The 20,114-nt window shown below is 43.6% G+C and overlaps 1 protein-coding gene across 1 annotated transcript in view; it reads left to right on the top strand.

Annotated features, from left to right (window-relative positions):
* Positions 1-7,759, top strand: part of T265_12673 (hypothetical protein) — a gene marked incomplete at both ends in the record, with an annotated part of 35,844 nt that extends 28,085 nt beyond the window's left edge. Inside the window, 3 exons of the mRNA XM_009164936.1 lie at positions 3,836-4,093; positions 7,178-7,273; positions 7,739-7,759. Of these exons, the coding sequence (XP_009163200.1) occupies positions 3,836-4,093; positions 7,178-7,273; positions 7,739-7,759 (375 nt within the window). The remainder of the gene's footprint in view (positions 1-3,835; positions 4,094-7,177; positions 7,274-7,738) is intronic.
* Positions 7,760-20,114: the final 12,355 nt, after the last annotated feature.

Genomic DNA, 20,114 nt, shown 5'->3' with positions numbered 1-20,114 from the left:
CAACGGAAAACTCGCTTTCTAGTTGCCTCGCTAAGCATTCAACCACGCCAAACCACACGAGCTGTGCTTCTGGGACCACGCTTGTCGAACATCTAAAGACGTCTCACTTCCGCTGCTCGAGCAGGTCATGTCTTAGAGCCATACAAGAAAACAGCCCGCACTGTAGCCTAATATACATGTCCCTTGATATACCACCATGAGATCAGAGATCCAATGTTCGGACGAGGTTTGCTGTGTTGTACCGCAAACCGAAATTCCGGCTCTGAGTAACACGGTGAATATCTTTTTCCAGTGGTCGTTAATATTTGACGTCACGCTGTCCGGCAGGCGTTCGGGTAGCCGGTTATGATAGTTTCGTTACATTTCTGGGTCCACTAGCTTCTCGGTCCCTAGAGAGGTGTGTGCCTTTTGCGTAGACTTGAATAGTGCGATCGAAAGCGGCCGTGGACGAGCACATGTTGGGAGTCCCGCTGGTATTTCCAGAAATGGTACCTGGCGGTGATAGGCCCTCGTTTCTGGGAACTGATGGCACTGTGGTCTATTTGGATTCGGGGCTGGTTCGTTGGTGGGCATCTTGTTGTCAAACGATTCCCGCTGTTCCGGAAATCGGTACCGCAAAAGAACAGTCTGCGATCGGCGTAGATCTCAAGCAGTCGATCTCTGTTGTCCGTGAGTCTCGTGTCCGATCCAAGACGACCACCCAATCGGGCCTCAGCATCGCTTGTCTACCTACCTCGGCGTTCATGTCACAAGCCACAACAACGATACTTGAGCTTCTAACCCGTTGTAAAAAAGTGTTCGAATCATCTTTGGCAGATTCTGAGATGCAGTCCGTTGGGACGTAAGCAGACACAATGAACAGGATGCGATGGACCCCAGTTTCCCGAGATTATTTCAGATACGTTTCCAGTCAGGTAGAGACGCCTTTGCTCGGTCGTTCGATACAGTACCCATCCTGGTATATCCAGCTGCAGCGGCTTGTGTATCACCAGAGGTGCGCAGCCGGAACCTGGAAGAGAGCGAGGAAGTAGTCAGTCCAATCACAGTAATTGCTTCCTTATTCTTGTTTCTGACAGAGCATGCATCAACGTAGACGGGATCCAACGTACGAGCAACAACCACCTGTTACTCACTTCACTTTTGTGTACGAATATTAAAGGGGTCCAAGTAGACCGGCTTTCGGGATTTGAAAACAGACTTCGGAGTGTTTAGAGTCTGAAATCGGAGTAGTCAGTCCAATCACAGTAATTGCTTCCTTATTCTTGTTTCTGACAGAGCATGCATCAACGTAGACGGGATCCAACGTACGAGCAACAACCACCTGTTATCCTGCTCACTTTTGTGTACGAATATTAAAGGGGTCCAAGTAGACCGGCTTTCGGGATTTGAAAACAGACTTCGGAGTGTTTAGAGTTGCAGCTGAAATCGGATGTACAGAAGCTGCAACTGAGTGTGATGAACGGCGAGCGAACTAGTCAGCCCTAGTGCTGAGTGCTGACATAAGATTATTGTTTATCGTAAGCCGCATGTTTGTACATGGACTGGGATGCTGCCAGAGCACCCAGACCTGGAAAGAAAGACGATTGGTGACCTAGACCAAATCCTTTGGCTCGAAAGCCTGACCGCAAGGCAACGGTGTTTGTCGGGAAGTGCAACTGCATTGCCGTTATCATAGGACAAATCACCGCATGTTATAACCCCAACCTGGAGGGCCGGGAGACTTTGTTGGTCAGACCTATAACGATTGACCAGCCTAGTATGAAAGACTGTGAGTGTCGTGCGGACATCACCCAGTATAGCTCAGTGGGTCACGGAGGTACACAAACCGTCACACCACGGTAAGGGTCAATCTCTTAGTGACGGGGTATATTACACTGTTAGTTCCTAATGTGTTGTTTGTATGTATTATTCGGATACTGAAATAATGAAACCGTTAAGCAAACGCACTTTAGTTTTGCTAAAGGACTCATTACCTATTAAGGAAGTGGGAGACTGCGCAACCAGTTTGTCGACTAGATCACTTCAACGTTTCGACCGCAGAGGATATTTTTTTCAAAGTACTGTTTCAGTTGATGAATTCACTGTGCAACTGTCACTATATTCACCATAATGAGTTTATGCTTTCACCTTTTAGTGAGTCTGTCCCTTTCACTTACTCGAGCTTGTGCGCTGATCAACTGCGCGTAACTTTGAGTGTTTCAGTCCTTCATATCTTCTCTTTTTCTATTAATCGGTTATTAATCTGGTCATAATTCCGTCAGATTTCTGTGTACCGTATACTTCGGATTCTCAATGCACTATCTGAAGCACAAGGTTATTGTTAACTGGTTTAAATCTTTGATACGTCTCCCCCTTTTTTATATTCGTCCAAACTTCATCGCTACTAGAAATCCCATATTTGTAAACGTGATTTCAGTGAGGTTTGGTGACTACATATAAAAGCGCTTACCAGTATGTAGCTCCTACAGTGTTTTTGGCTGTAAAGATCCGTTCACAATGAAGTAATTTATTTTTTTTCCTTTATCAGTGGAAATGGTAGTACGTTCATATCGTAGATTACTGTTTGCTCATCGTAAGAACGTCACTAAACTACAAAAACAACCGAATCTGTACAGTGGCCACTCTCCTTAACGACCACTGTGGGTTGGTGCTGTTAAATTCTTGCTATAATCCGCAGAGCATGAGTTCTCAAGTTTTATGCTTGCACACCCTATGGCCACAATTTGCTTCGTCTGCAATAGAGGAATCAACATAACTGATTCATTTCGACACAGTCGCCAGGCTACATCACCCTCTTCACTGGCTATGTCCTCGAAGTGGTCGTTATGATAGGTCTCAAAAGTGAACGCTGTAAACAAACTCATGATCTTGATCTATTTTCTTTGAACCCTACTGACTTGTATTAATTCCGATTTTTTGAGCCACCATGGCGAGTCTAATGCCGCTAGAGACTGGGAGACATAGAACACATCCCACGTCAGAAGCGCTAGAGCCTCTTGATCTCATCCGAGTTGTCTTTGTTGCTCATATCAGTTTGAATTGCGTTATGAAAATGTTAGCTTCTAGCATCCCTTAAGCAGCCCGTACTCTGAGAAGATCTGTAAATAGTTCGCTGAATTCACTCATTTACACACTACCTTGGTTTCAAAGGGAAGTCCCCGCTGCGTCTCTCGTTTGCGATATTCTTCAACTGCGCAAAGGTCGCTCCATGTTTCATTTAGTAATATCAAAGATATCGCAGTACATTTCCTCGACGGAACATTACTCGAAGACTTTTCCGCAACCTAATGAGTATTCTTTCATGAGAGGTAATGTCAGTGAAACCAATATGAAAAGCAAATGCGGTGTGGAATGTGATCGGAGGGCCTCTTAAATTCGACTTCCAAAGACATGACATAGTAAGCACCATTGTCAATACCCCTAGAAAATCTATGTGCATTTCGTCTTCAGGTGCGGATCTTTTGTTTGAACCTAGCCTGCAAGGTGACCTCCAAGGTGGTTATTCACATGCGTCTTTACTCCCAAACATTTTATGGAGATTCAAGACCTGCTATTTATCAGTGATTGGCGGGGATTGTTTGCTACAGGTTTGCTGCAGATTACCTTCGAGTACCAGGTTGGATTTCTGCCAACGAAAATAACAATCTTGTATCCCTCAGCTAATCTCTGGCCCACTTACTAGGTTCAACCAGTGGATGAATGTGGTAACAATGTGGATAATGAATTCTCATTGGCTTCAGTATGTTTTCCTTGTGCCGAAATCACGTAACTCTCACATTTCACACATGTTACTATCTTTTCTCAAGGTATGTCGCACGTTTCTTCTGTTTGTCAGGAAAGTTGGGTCGATCTGCAGCCTTTGAAGTCGAGCAACACCTATGTGGTGCCAATCGCCTACCAGCTGGTACACTACTTAGGCGTTGCGCGATTGCATCAGTCGACTTGGGAAACTGGTGCGGCCTTTTCTAACGGGATCGATGAAACACCTCGAATCGTCTGGTCCTGGGTTAACATTTGTGCTGATCAAGAACTCGCTAGTGTAACTGACCAGAGGTCCAAAGAATCACTTGGCTTTGGGCGTTTGGCGGACGAGGTTGCAGCTGCTTTCACCGAGGCCAGTATTGTTCCACTCTGTCTCCATTGTCCGTCCCACTACCATTTACTATTGATTTCTGAACATTTCTCCTCAGGCCGAACTCAGCTGTTGTTCAGCTCAACCTAACGTTTTATTCTATGTAGCCTGCGGTATCCAGAATCTTGTGGATTCTGTTCTTGACAAAACAACCGGATCCGATTGGAACACCGGTGATTGACTGTCCCAGATTCGTATTCCGTTTTACTTCTGCGAACATGAGATCGTATCCTACTGGAATTAAACATCCAGAAAGTGCTCACCACATTCCGCCGTAAAACACGTGGGTGTTCTCGTTTTGAAGACTCGGCTTCAGTCCAGTACCGCTTACCGATTTGAATTCGATCCAGGAGCACTGTCCTGTTATACCATAGGTCCGATATAGCACATTTGGAATTGGACTGGCCAGACTTTTGTGGAATAGAATGCAGTCGACTAACATTGTGTCGAAGATATGAGAAACATTCCGAGTTAAGCCGCGGAAGGTCTGAGATGAGTGTTGACCAGAACGCTAGGATTTAGCTACAGTAATGCTTCTTAACTTGGGGCGCATGCGCTTCTTAGGGGTGTGAACCAGAAGTACCAGAAAGAACTATATTTAAATACCGGTAGCCTGAGAATGCAGCTTCCTAAACATTTTGGTCAGTTTACGGTAATCCGGTGTCTGTTGTGCTAGTTGTTTATGACAGACCCCGACGTCCGTTTTAGTACCACCTGTTTTGAATCTTCCTTTTTTCAATCCATTCCACCAGCAAAACGGTATCACAGATTCTCACAGTTGGGCAAAAATGCCAGTACGTGATCATGTGTGATCCCACTAGGTCCTCATTATCTGCGCGCTCATTCTTCAAATATTCGTCATTTTTTCGTTCTTCGAAATGTTCACATGAAACCTGCTTTAATTAGAAAGGAATAAATCTCAATCCCTTTGACTTGTAAAGCACGGAAGGCCGTTGCTTATCTCACCTAAACACTATCACTATGGGGGTTGGTATTGGAATGTGATAAACTAGTCGCTTCAAAGCTACTGATGTCACTCGTCAGGATTGGATTTTTTGCATCAGCAAACCAACAGGGAAGTTGCCTTTTAGGTATGTCCACTACCGCTACTTTTCACCTGTTTCTAGATATATGAACGGATGGAGTGTCGTGACATTTAATTTGCCTCTGTCTTTGGATAATTAGGTCCCAAAAATGTGATGTATAAGGCCAAACGATATTGGTTTCACCTTTGCATAACTTTGCGGTCTTGCTTTGTCCTTTTTAACAGAAGCCCAGTGGCGCCGAGAACGTAGCACTTTACAAAATCCCAAGAAACTTTATTCTGTGTCATTCATCGACTACTTTTCTCATTTCATGGCATTCCCAGTAAGCGACACGCCTTCGGCTGTCCCCGTGGCTGAGGTGACCAAAAAGCAATCAAACTTTGGGAACGCGTTTTTCACGTGTTGAGAGAGGAAGATCGTTGTTGATATTGCGTGTCATGTCCCTTTCACAATTTTAAGTTTAGATTAACCTGTCTGCTTGAATTCCGAATATCCGTCAAGTCATGTATCAAGTACGCATAATCGTCTATGCCTCAGTCACAGTAGTTCACAAGATAGCTCTGGTCAATGTGATGTGACCCTCGCACTTAGCTGTGGGGCTCAGACTGCGCCAGTGACCTTCAGACCGATCCTTTCGAGCACCACAAACACGCTTCAAATATCACTATTCAAACTCACGGTTGTACCTGTCATACCACTTGGTTCTAATTAACGCAGCAAAAATGAGTTTTTTTGGTGCGCTCCATTTTACGATGTTTTTAACGATAACTTTTCAGGCATCACATGCTAATTGTAGCTGCTGATAAATGCCTGCACTAGACTGCGCGATACCTTAGCATACTGTTCTTGGAAAGTAAGGTCTCAGTCCTCTTGAAGAGCGTAACAAACACGTTAATTTCACTTCCCTCAATCGCCCGTATACCACCAACGTGCACTTTGATCGTCCCAAGATTCACATGGTTCCCGGACAGCAGTCAAAGTCCACCAGGTTGACTACGTTCTGGTGTTATCCAGATGGACCTCATACGTTGTGGGTTCCTGTTCTGCCACAGGGAGAGAACCAGGACACCACGGAGGATCCGGTTTCACTCTCATACGAAGGATGCTTAGGATCTTTCACGATTCCTGGTTAGGCGCCGATCTCTATTTGAAGCGAAAAATTCAAGGCATGTCCTGTTGCACTTGAGGATGTCAACACACACTGGGCGCTTGTGCTCGATGCAGCCCGTGGTGCCCACTTCGGGAATTCATTACATTGGCAGAGGGATTGGATTTTAGGGTGAATTGCATGCCGCAGGTAGGTGCAGGTCACAAAATTGCTAATCCTCATAATCGTACTGGGTGGAATATGTGCATTTACATCGGATGCTCACAGAATGGAGAACGATGCCTAGATAGTTCGGGGGTTGATGCGCGAACCACTAACCTAGAGTTTTACGGTTTGCACATGCTTCTTGTGACCCTTGTGTATGTTCGAACAGCTAACGATTTATCAGCCATCGCCCTTCTTGTGGATCTAATAGCAGCTACGCTGAAATAGTTGATTCGATATTCTTCCATTACTGGTCGTAAAATGGATGACAATAAGTTCACTTGGACGCGGATGTTTGTGATATACAGTTCATTGATACTTACATCAGAAGAGTCCGGGACATGTAAGAAAAAGCAGTAGAGTTGAAGCATAAGGCTTACTAAGTGGACAGTATGGATGAGTTAGCATGATAACTCCCAATAGACGTCTTTCTCCTAACGTTTACTAGACACTGACAGTTTTAACATACGCGTAAATTGTGTTTTCAGCCGCCCTGAACACTATACCAATGGTAATATGCATGTGAACAGGCTCTGGCTTTTGTTCACCTTGTGTTGTGGTTACGAATGATTGGGTCGAATCATGCATGTTACCGTATTTCTGTAGTTCGTCGCATAACGAGGAACACAGTAATTCAACTGCATTGTCTCTCCCGTTAACCCGTTTTTGACACGCTTCTTTCAACAGGCTCTGTATCCATACGCCGGAGAATTGCGTACTCAAAACCTCACGCGAATTGGTCTGAGAGTTCGGTTGCAATCACCCGACCAAGTTGGATTTGAGGTGAGTGGCATGGCACCAGACGGTGCTAGCGATAAGGCGATAGCCTTGCTCAGTGACCAAATTGCTTTCTCCGAAAGCTTGGATTCCATGCTGCTTCCGGTTTTAAACTCTTGGGTTCAACACATTCGCTTCTCATCGGATGTAGCCTCAGATTCTGAGCAAATTGGGGCTGCAAATGACACGGCGAACGGGAATCATGTCCTGACCCTTGAGCTGCACATATACATTCTCGATTGACCGATGACTATCCGTCGGTTAACCGTTAGCAATAAATCTATCCTACGCACTCCCCATTCCCTAGTTTCGCTTCATTAACTACTTTTATTTTTTTCTATTTCTCCAATCCACTGTAAGTTTGTCTTCCACGGCCACATGCATTGTAGTTGTGTATATATTATCTACTGGTATTTACCCTTTGCTTGATCTAGTTGTTTTTTTTACCTTACTATTTTGTTCGCTTGTTAGATTACAAATGCTGACATTTGATCCGGATCATCTTGTTCATCATAAACTGGATGGCTGATAAATATTTAGTGGCTGCTTATGTTTTGCCGTCTATCAGGTATATTCAAGCCATAGGATGATATTGTGTTATCTCCGTTAGTGAGGTTTAATTTTCGGGATTTTTTGTGTGGATTTCATGTCGTTTGTTTCACTGGCAATTAGAGAATGTTTTCATAGTTTTCGTAGCCGTATTTCGAGACTTCAGTGTCGTTGCGCTTGCTTTCAACAAGAAATCAATGTTGTTATTTCCGCGCAAGGAACAGGTTATTAACTCACCTGTTGTTTGGAACATTTTCAGGTTACAGTTGTTGTTTTATCTGGCTTCATTTATTTTCTTCAGAACATTCAGGTAGGTCGAGTTTCCTCAGCTCGATAAACTTCACTGTTCCGTATTACCAGTGTGGCTGTCCCCGTTGTAACTTACGTGAAATGTTGGTCAACACTCTAATCCTGATTTCTGGATATATTTCTGCACCCCGTAGTGCCCACTCAGATGTGAATGGGCTACTAGGTACAGGTGTTTGTTTTGGACAATGGGGAGACTCTGTGTGTGACTATCGGTGCCTCCAAAGCGTCATACGAGTCCGATGGGAAAACCAAGCCAGTACTCCTGAAGTGCGCCGGATGGTTTTGGGGACAGTTGACTCTCGCTCGACAGAACACCCGGTCACGCCTCTTGGATTCTGTTGGTTAGGTCTTTTAGTTCGTATACGATAGGGCCTTTTGCGGGACTCTGGACTACTCTGAACAACTTAACGACGAACAACGCACCAATCACATCAAAGAAAAAAGCTGAAAATAGGTTGTCCAACCAACCAAGTGGAACGAAATGGGACCACAAAGCAAGAAGACAACGGCCCAATCCAAGTTGGGGAACAAAACGGCCTTGTTGAATTTGCGCAATGAATAAACCATATACATGGAACTGAGATCACAGCGCAACCCAGATTCCAAGCTGATCAAACAAATCACGCGTAAGCCTCCTTGGGAGCAACCAGTCGCTATACGGTTGATGTATACTGTCCAGAAACTATATGAACTCGATACTGACGATGTCACCTCGACTAGAGGTGAAAAGCTTGCAATCTAACTGCAAGCTTTGTTGAACGATTAACTTTCCAAGCCATTCATTGGAAAACTTGACTCCATTTTTTGGTCCTTTTTTAATAATTGACAAAGGCGTTCAGGTTTTGCACCGGCTCACTTTTAATGGCTCCCAGCAAACCATTTTCAAAAAGATCTACGTCGAACTTCATCGAAATGGCTAACAGCAAACTGTTACATTGTAGCTGTTCCCCTTGCATTGATAGCAGCGGCTTTCTTCCCAGTAACAGTGTGTTTTCGTACTTTCAGCTTAACTCCCAGGAAGCAGCGAACGACTTGCATTTTCTTGACGGTACTCATAAGATGGAAACTGACAGCACCCTTGGAAGACGTCTGTGTAAACCCTGAATGAAGCTAACAACAAGCCTTCTACAGCTTCACGGTTATCACATACAAACGGACCCTCTTTTGCTGTTCAGCATCACAATACCAGGGAAATGTACGTTGCTACACCTTATTTATTTCCTGACTCGTGACATGGCGTCGTGTTACGTAGAGCTATTAGAGTAAAATGTGATGCTCATTAAAAACTTTGTATACTAAGTTCAGTCAGTTCAGATCAGCGTTAAACGTTTTGACCAATAGTGGAACAAGCGTGTTCCGAAAATCGTGGAAAGTCCACCATCTAAATACGTATAGAAAACCCGACTGAATTACTCCAATGCGGAGAAGTAGCAGAAAAATCATCATAGATTTTCAACTGTTTTACTTTTGTCTGGAAGGCTGCGTGTGACGTATGAGGGCTATGGTGTTGAGGCATGCTCGAGGCTTATGGTCGTACAAAAGAGGTAGGCTAAACAACACGCATGACTTCCATAACACGGCACATGCGACTACGTTCCCTTCGTTATACCGCAGTTTGAGTTCGAAATGACTCAGAACTTATGATCAGCTTGATTAAACTGGGAGTTAGTCCGGAACGTATGGGTTGGTAGCGCGTCGCTTGTGATTGGAAAATTCATAGCAAAAAATCTGTGGGTGACCTGAAACAGCTGAGAGTTAGTTTACCGTGTTTGTTGGAAATGTGCATGCTCTCTATTCTTTCAACTTCATAACAATGCATGATTCTGCTTGCCGAATGCCTGGTTTTCCGTGGCATTACCGTTGATGACTGGATGTTTCGTATTGAATTATGGCGTTCAGTACAGGTTATGTTATGGAGTTATGCAGTTAGTGGAAATCAGAACACTGAGGAGCAACATACACCTGCGCACAATATCAGGACAAAACAGACTGTTCGAAGGTGCACTAAATGCTTTGCATTATGGAATTGTATTTCTTGACGCTCATAGGACAGTCTGAGAGCCTGCCTCTTGTCAGTTACTTTGTGTAAGCTCATCGACGTGCGACTCATCGGAATATCCGTTCTGAGGCGTGCCGCAAGCGTAGCGTTTTGAGAAAGAGGCAGAACTAAAAGCGGAATAACTTGCACTACAGTGCGGGCGAATATAACCGTCAAGGCGTTATCGATGTACGTAAACCTATATGGAATTTTCGGTTGTCTGATGATACCATACTCCGTAAAATCAGTCACTGCATTCATCACAATTTTCTGCTCAGGTTTCCACAGTGACAGCAGTACACCTCGTTGACGCCTTGTATTGATAGTTGAGATAGGGAAATGTTCGGCAAAAAGTTCTCCAGACAAACCGAAACGGTTTAACAAATTTATTCACCGGTACATAGGAAGTGGCCACTGCGTTCTTTGAGCGCATCTTCATCTCAATCGACCTTGCATTGTCCTTTGGCGTTGAACATCGTTGTTGGTGTCCTGAGCTTGTTTCAGGGCTACTGATTGCTTCATAGTATTCAGCAGCAGCAGCATCGATCGATTGTCTGTCCACACCGATTTAGTACGACTAGGGTGGGATGTAAAGTGACTGGTTAGCTCAGCTCAATGTTATCACGATTGAGGTGCGAACACAATCGCACCTAACGGTTGATCAAAACAGGGTCTTATGACATGGTTGCGCAGCAGCCGATATCGAGTTAAAAAATCAATTGATCAACTCGGAAGTTACCGCTCACTTTCTGCGTTGCTGAACGGTAGTTTTTTGTGATGCGAATAACCATGGAGATAATACTTGTGGTGAATATTGATTTGGACTTGTATGGCTACCCTGGGTAGGCCGGACGCAGAGTACAGTTTCTCCAAGTGATTCATTGAACCCAACGTATCTTGACATACCAAATGCTGGTTACAACGCATCCAGCCTCCTAACAACACTAAATATGACCTCACGACGCACTTCTAACACGGCCCGATTACGGATAGTACATTACACAAGGCACATTACCAACTACACTCAGTTCAGTCAGAAATCCATCGTGTATATCAGTTTGCGTGCAACTGTAGTGGAACTTCGGTTGGGGATTAGAAACTCGAGAACCAGAGCATCTGCTCACTCCAATTCTGGGTCTGATAAACGACACGCAACTTGAGATCGATTTCACGGTCACACCACACAAGACACAGGATTGAGGCGTGTGTTTGAGCCAAAACTATCACTCAAAGAATATTTGCTGGGTTGAAGGAAATCAATGGACCGTAACCTATTGCTTTCAGCTGGTAGAAGACAAAAAACGGTGGAAAACCCAGTAACTCTGATTTGGTTTTGTTAGCTTTGAGGCACCACTTTTCAAAGCTACTCAACTGGCCAGACTACACGGAGTTGAACCATATAACTAGCTTGTCGTAACATGCATTGAATACTTGTAACAGGAACAGCACTGCCAACGACATAAGTGAGCAGCAAAATTGGAGGGTGGTTGGACTACATGGCTTATCTGCGAGTTATCTGACTTTGAAGGATACCTGCAGCTCCTAAGCGCAATCCGGGCGATGAAAGACGCTTTGCAATACCTAAAGGATGTAATTATAGCCCCTGCTTATAAGATAGAAGGGAGCTGACAGAAGACTCACAACTATGGCGGAGTTAGCCTCGTGCACAACAGGCATTCGGCTGGTCGCTAGGATCATGAACAAGGATGTTCTAGAAGAAAAGTGTAGATTTTGAAGCTGTCGAGGTAGGATTGGCTCTATTTTTGCCGCAGGACAGCTACAATAGACACGAACTGCTCGTGGACTCCACCAGAGCTTTCCGCTAGGCCAACAGAGAAGTTCTGTGGGTCTTTCTGTGAAAGCTTGACTGTCTGGTCAAACACGTGAGTTCTTTCGAGGCTTGTTTCGTTTGGAGGCCCGTTTAACTATCTCCACCGAGTTTGGACTTCACACGAAATTGGAGTAGGGTTGCGTTCTTGTACCATCCTTGTTTAACACCCATTTGAAAATCACCATGCATTAGCCTTCCGAGTTTGCAAATCTTGGATGACCATTTCCACTTTTCCGGGCGTTTGTTAGTCAAAACACTACTGAACGAGTAGAGTTTCTCTATACCTCTGTTTTCACACGATTGCGTTTTATGCATTCTAAAGCTGAATTACAGTTGTTTCGGCAGCATCTCTTCTGGTTTGTATCTAAGAATGTTCAAAGTATCTATCTTTTATCAGTCTGGACTCGGTCTCAAAATAAGGCAGCAGGTATTCACGTACAAGGTAATGGAGGAACGTGGTGTATATATTTGTCCTGTCTGCTACCTGTAGAACTAACGCCTGCTAGTGAAACGAACTCATGAATTGCAAAGGCCATCACAGTCCCCTTCGAGAAACGCGTAGGGAAAACACCATGGATGCAGTGTTCTGTTGTGTTTACCACTACGCAGCAGTCAAACCTGACCAGTATTCAGATGACATCTTCGGATTCCTGACTGTTTGCAATTGCAGTGTGTGCGCAACATCCTTTTAATCGGATAGAGGGGCTAAAAGTCTATTGGAATTGAATATATTCTGATGCGAAACCAACTCCTCTGGTTTGTCATGACCGGAACTCGCATCCCAAGACAAAGCTGTAGAGTGAGGCTCCACTTGGTGGGCTGCCCTTAGATGAGGTTGGAAAAATGTTAACTTCACTTTAGATCACTGCAACAGTTATCAGGCCACAGAAGTTTATTGGGAATGAATATTCAACCAGCACGACGAGTCTCACTGCTAGCAGTCCATTCGGATGGGGCTTAATCTCCTCATTGTAATCGACGGGAGCTGCAGTGCATGCGGATGCAGATTCTCTAATCGAATCTCAATTTCAGGCTCAACACGATGCTTGCTAGCCCATCTGCGAAACCTCAGCAACCTTGACAGAGGTACGTGTGGTCATTTCACTTCCGGCACAGTTATCTCCCTGGAGATAAGTAAGCCAACTGTTAATGGAATACTTATTGGTTATTCCTGGAATTAGGTGCACTGCACCTCAGCAAGAGAGATGCGGTGTTATGCGGAAATTTAGAGGCATTGTCTAGTGCTTTGGTTGCCCCTATGGTAAACAAGTGACTTGTACCAGTGTGGTTTTTGTCATCAAGTTTAGGTCGATTGATGAATTGCAACAGGCCTCCGTTGTTCATTCTGTTTCATTTCGCCGCATCTGCCCCGGTGCGAGAAACTTGCATGGAGCACCAAATTCACCTTCATCCAAACCATCTTTGGCCCTGCAATTACGCACACTCCCGTAATTTGACCGCTGTTGATCGAGTGTTCTCGTTCTGAAGCCAGCCATTCGTCTATAAGTAATCAAAATACTAAAGAGGGTACGTTTCGCCAGTTTGCTACCGAGGCCAAATCGACGTTCAGGATTTTATGACGCAAGTGTGTACAAAACTGAGAAACGAGTATTGCACTTTTAAAGAAGTTGTGCTCATCCCGACATTGTACATGCCGGCGATTTCTCTATCCTATACTAAGCGATGCACTGTCCTGGAGAAGAGTTGTAAATTTTTGAATGTTTGATACGTCCTTGATGTATGCACTGAGATACAAGAGATATCCCAAACAACTAGAGATGGCTCAGTGGTTAGAGTGTGAATTTACTGACGGAAGGTTCGAGTTTGAACTTTTAAAGAAGTTGTGCTCATCCCGACATTGTACATGCCGGCGATTTCTCTATCCTATACTAAGCGATGCACTGTCCTGGAGAAGAGTTGTAAATTTTTGAATGTTTGATACGTCCTTGATGTATGCACTGAGATACAAGAGATATCCCAAACAACTAGAGATGGCTCAGTGGTTAGAGTGTGAATTTACTGACGGAAGGTTCGTAGTTTGAACTCATCCTCTCCATCTCGACTCCCCTGCCTAGGCTTGCGCAACATGGCGGTGTCCTTACCCTCGTGCTTGCTTCGGGTGGCATGATAGCTAGGCACCTAAAAGGTTTTACAGCTGAACGATTCATATTTGTCATCAACCACTAGACAGGCCGTAGCTAATACATTCAGAATAACAGTCCGTGAGTCAACTGTGAACTTCAGCACCATGATTTATGTTTTGAAGTTCACCCTTAGTAAAACGTGTATTATACTGAAACCCCAAGGACAAGTGCGAACTTTTTTTTCACACAAAAGATCACTGGAGCTCAGCTGATGGTATGTTCCGTAGTCCATGGTGTTTACATCTTGTACTCGTTTGCTAACCCGATAGTTCAGTAAAACCCCGCGTGCCGGCTTGAAACTAGAGGCATAACGTGACCGCATTTGGGTGGTTCATATTATGCACCGTAGAGGGAATTCTCAATATCTACGGAGAGTAACTCGAACACATCAATTTCTTCGTTGTTTTCAAAAAATACATGATGTTAAACTGAGATAGATTATTCTTTACACATAACACGCAACAGTCCACAACGTCCACTTTTCCAGATTGATCGTTTCCGATCGACCCACGCAACGACTATCAAATGGCGGTTTCGCCGTATGAACATGATAAATTAAACTTTCACATTTTCCGTTACATCCGCATACGTACAGTGTGTTCTGTAAAGGCGTCCACCTTACTATTCTTTGTCCTGAATGCTAAAACCGGACAAGCTGATTTCACATGTGCGTCACAACAACTTGATTTCTCAATACTTCCATCAGTAGCACAGTCTTGTATCGAATAATTTTTCCCCGGCAAAGTCACTTTAAATATCCGCATTTTTATGAAACATTTCAGTAAGCACTTCAAGATCCGCATTCAGTGGCTGGGATGTGAATAAACGTTTTTTGGAAATTGGATATTCTACGTCGCCCTGGATCAACGTAATAACAATACCACAAGTTTCATAGACTCACAGATTGTTTTATTAATTGGAGTAACTTAAAAAATAGCATAGTTGGTGGGAATGATTCTTTATATAACTAGTTTTAAAAACCTACGCCTCATTTAAAGTCGTGTATTAACGCATCTTGCTACAGTGAATCCAATCGGATGGGAATATATCGGAATACTGGTGAAGCGAGGAAAAACCTTCGCTGTAAAGTCGTTTATTAGGAGCATTTCCAAGCTTTTAGACAGGAAAATAAACGTCTCATCAGCACATAGGTTTTGAAAAGTAAACGTTGTCACGCGTCTTCTTGAACTTTCATGTATATTCACCATTACACAACTGTGAACAAACACCGCAAAGCACTCCCACAAATTCCGTAAGAAGCTTCACCTTCCATTAGACGCGAGGCGGAGCCTTAACACGGCCACTGGCTACTCGCATGCTTCATCAGTAGCATAAGCCGTTACACCTATGACTTGGGTGCATTCATTGGCTCAGATCGGTTATCGTAAGCGTATGGAAGGCAAAGACATATCAGATAATTACCAGTACTCAAATTTGGTGTCTGTAGATGTCATTCTATATTCTCTCTGTTGATCATTTCCACTTATGGACCTTTTAGAATGTCTGACTACTATTCAGAATAGAAAGGGAATCCTAGTTTATTGCTGAAGCCGAGGGTTACAATAAACTTTTTTCAATTTAATGTAGTCGGATGGCTTGTTTCAAAAACGTGTTTCGGAGCTTCGGCAACCTACCTAATGCTGTTAATAACGCATTTTTGAACAGGGATTCAACACCAATTGGAACTCTTAACTCATACTGAGATATCGACACTTAGTCCATCTCTCGTGTCCACTGTGTTCCAACTGGTTCAACATTAAGTTGATTTCGATTATTACCACAGAGGGTCAGATTTTGCAAATGAGAAGAACCAAAACCCACACAGTACCTACCTGAAGGCCTATGTATTTACAAGTCAAGAATGGGACCCAGCCCAGATTGTCAAAGCGGCAAATTGAATGGCTTCGGTGGAGTAAAGTCTAAATCGGTCAACAACGGAATCCTGAGTCTGTTCATGAAGTAGATTCCATTTGGTACCGTCAGACTGACCAGAATTAATCAGCACTGCTACTTTTTTGACGGTAGCCGAGCAATAATCAGGACAGGACATAAAAGTTAGGTTCGTTGTTAGTCAGAAGGTACTATTAGACTAGAGGACTCCTACGGATTTCGCTTAGATTTAACCATTTCAGTCAGTTGGCTAAATGTCTTAACTCCAATGCACCGCGTTTGTTCCTGAAAACTAGACAGGACTGCCTCAACAGATAAGCTGTGTATCAAGTAGTGAGTCTTACTTAAGCGTGCTTTTGCCTTTTGGTCTAGCTTCGGAGTTCATCCCGTCCCACAGTCTGCCAGTTCGCAACCACCTAATGCGAGCGCTAGAAAGAGGTTTTCCTAAATTAAAGTTGAACAAGAATCATTTCGTGACCCGATTCGCTGAACACATAATGGATTTGAGTTTCATGAGCGAAGTGCTTTGCTATCCTCGCACTTCACAAACAGATCATTTTTCATTTGTGATGCCGTTTTAAAAGCTACGTAAACGAACACAAAATTGGGCTAAGTGGTGCAGTTTTTCAAGCCTCTAGAGCCCTAATGAACAAAAAAACGAACTGAAATCTGGGCACCTAACAACTATCCGAAGTTCTATGTAATATGTGAGCGTAAAGCTTTATAAGCAGAACTCATTGTTTGTGGAAGGTTAGAAGAAATAGGAAGTAAACAAGATTTTAGATGACAACGATTGGCTAAAGGCTTGGATCGATATCCTTACAAAAAGGGCTGAATGTGTAAAGGGTTAACTAGCTGCATGAGTGAGGGCAGGATAGCTTCATCAAGCAGATCCATTAATTATTGGCTAATGAGTCGATGGACTGAAGCAGGTGGTAAAGATTTATACATGTTTGACTGAGCACGTGATGACAAAGTAAGCTAATTAAAGCATAAGTGAATAACTGACCAAGTTGAAAGTGTCATGCGAGCTACAAGCTAACAAATATGGAATGCATCCAACGACCTGAAGTAAAGATATGGTTTCTATGCTATATGTAAATAATGACAAGCTCTGATTACCGCGATGTAACGTCGAAGAAAGTTACAAACAGACCAAGACCAACTCAGGCGTTGATTTAGAGCGGAAATCAGTCTTCAGGTGTTTAATCGAGGAAGGTCTTCTACGGTTCAACTGGAGCTAACCAGATATGTATCGTACTACCTAAGGGGTAGATAATTGTATTCTGGTTGCATCTACTCATTGCTGCCTCCAAAGACGAAATGGATGCAAACGTACAAAGCAGTTCAGTATAAAATTACTGCTAGTATTTTCGTTCCCCTGTTGAGATATCCCTCAAGGAAGAACAACCTTGAGGCTGAAAAACCTGTCTGTAAATATACCAGCTCCCCATGGTACCTGCAGTGCTCTGCTATTCAGTAGAAGCGATTTCACAAAACGCGCTTGCCAAAAAATATCAAATATGTACGAATTGCCAATATCTTCACGACAGTCATACTGAATAACTGCTGAGACCCGAAAAAAAATCTTTCAAGTTTCATTGGTCTTCCCTGTGATAAGTCATTACCCTAGCAGCCGCGAAACACCGGAACTCGTACTGTGAACTGCATGGCTGAAGGATGCTGGCGCCGTATTCTGTCGTAGCGAAAGTCAGCTACACGTGACTGAAGTGTGTAGTTTTCAGCCATCAACCGGGAGGTCGGGAGTTCAAGTCATTTCTGGAGACTATGTGAGTTGCGCACTGTGGACGGCTGCCAACGTTAATCAATCTACTGTAGGGTGTTTCCGCGCCTTTTTGTACGGATACAATTCACCTACAGGGAGAGTTTGATTGAAAATTTTATACCTGGAAATTGGCTACAAACCACATGTTACTGGTCTGTCGGTTCATTCAATGTTTACATTGCGTTATCCTGCGCTCAAAACCACTTTCAATCCGCATTACTGACACTTGGTTGCTGAAGCTCCCAAAACAGCAAGGAAGTCATATAAGATCAGACCGCCTCCGTGGAAGTAAGGAAAACAAAATCTTACCTGTTCCGTCATGATTGGCCCGCCACTAATCCCCGAAACCCCCAAGCAGCAAAGCAATGCCAGTTCAAATTTGACCTTCGGATGTGACCAGGTGTTAGCTGGAATCGGTCGAAGCTGAGAGCATTGCTCATAATTCAGGTGAAGTCGACCATATTGAAAGTCAAATGCATAGAGGAGAAATGACTTCATTCAAGTAGCTTTTATTCAGGTAAAGCTTCACCTTATATGGTTAGAGTTGAATGAGTCCTACTAGAAGCATGATCCGGATGAGTTTGGAAAATAGTTTTCTGAATACTGAGTGTGATACTCTGCCAAGTTGTAAACAACTGTTGTCTGTTGTAATCGCCAATTTACGGAAGTACATACCGTTTTTGGGAACGACCCGCTGAGAAGCCTCTCAGCAACACAGAGATTCTAGTCCATTAAAAGACCCTTCTTTGCACACATGCTGAAGCCGTCTAACATCTATGCTATCAGCTCACCAATGATAAAACATGTGAAAATCTCCGGGGTCTACTTACGAGAGGGACGTATTTCATAGCTCTGAAAGTAGTACTTCTCGTTGTGTGAGTGAGAAATACAAAAGGTCCAAGGGGATTCCAGTGTTCTGAACTACCAAATAGGGGGCATTATTAGTCGTGGGCAATGCGTGCATTAACTACCGTTATTCACTCAGGGGTTTGAACTGGACCTGAACATTGAGCACAGGAATAGAAGTCGCAAAGTGTGCCTCCTTCCTCTTGATTGAACCCTCCTCTTGCTTGAACCCACCGTTTTCTGCGTCTATTTCATGGCTTCGATACTTCACCTACTTTTGACCCTTGACATGTCGCACCAATTTTGACTATCTTTTCACGCACGCCTTCCGACCAACAGGATTAGCACATGCTGTGCGCGTACGCTTGTCGCTAATTCAGATCAATTTCCCGTTCGCCCCAGACTTCCGCTGGACTTTACTAATTCTTGCAACAATTAGACGGAGGTTTCCATAATTTTAGCTTTGTATCCCTTTCATATATGTACTTTTGTACGTGTAGTACCGCATTTTATTGTAAATCTCAAGGCTTCGCAATTATTAGCTTGTGACTTCGCGCGTCACTAAATTGGGCTTCCCCGAATACGTCAAGTATGCTACACAAAGTAGTATATTCGCAGCCTAAAAGCACAAAATATACTGGTAAAGGGAAACACTTCCCCTCATATTTAGGAGACGATATATGGCTTATTACAATCAATCAATCCGGTGTACACCTGCTTCTATTTTTGATAGGATGTCGTAACTTCATTCCAAGAGCGAAAATAACACAAATGCAGGGATTTTGGATAAAAAAAAGGAGAAACTATTTTTAAGGCAGAACCAAACATTAGTTCAAATCCGTACTGGAGGCTTAGGATACAATCAGTCTCATTCTTCAGTTTTAGCGTTCGTTTAGGACATTACTTCTACTCTGTGTACGTAACTAAACTGGCTTCATTGAAGCGAGACATTACTAAGATCTAGAAGGATTCAAGCCAAAAAGGCTTGATGTTTTTGTGAATCGGAAACTCAAAACGGACCACTTTTGTGTGTGTGTGTGTGTGTGTGTGTGTGTGTGTGTAGTTGCAGATTTTGACGAATGGGTCACCGGCCTGTAAACATGTTCCCCTTACGTCATTTTCAAGCGAGATCCCGCCTTACTTAGGACTGTGAGGGCGAAACTTCGAACTTTCTAACACGTTTACATCGGTGGTCCTAGTTGGCCTGCCCCGGCTAGTGAATAACGTAGCGGAATAAGATCTACCGTTTTGGGAATCTCCAACACCCCTCATATTTCTAATCGGAATGCCGTTCACCATCCGAATGACGTACTATGTGACTGCTGTTGGTAGCTATACTAACCGTTTCAAATTATCTTCTTAGTTTCTAAGTCACAGGAAAAGCTTAAACCGACCTATTTAGATTGTGTTGGCACCAAACGCGACTGCGTTTACCGTTTATGCCATTATATTCT

The sequence above is a fragment of the Opisthorchis viverrini genome, assembly GCF_000715545.1.
Source record: "Opisthorchis viverrini unplaced genomic scaffold opera_v5_10, whole genome shotgun sequence".
Classification (NCBI taxonomy): domain Eukaryota; kingdom Metazoa; phylum Platyhelminthes; class Trematoda; order Opisthorchiida; family Opisthorchiidae; genus Opisthorchis; species Opisthorchis viverrini.
The sequence above is the reverse complement of the archived record's forward strand: the minus strand, read 5'-3'. Positions and strand labels throughout refer to the sequence as shown.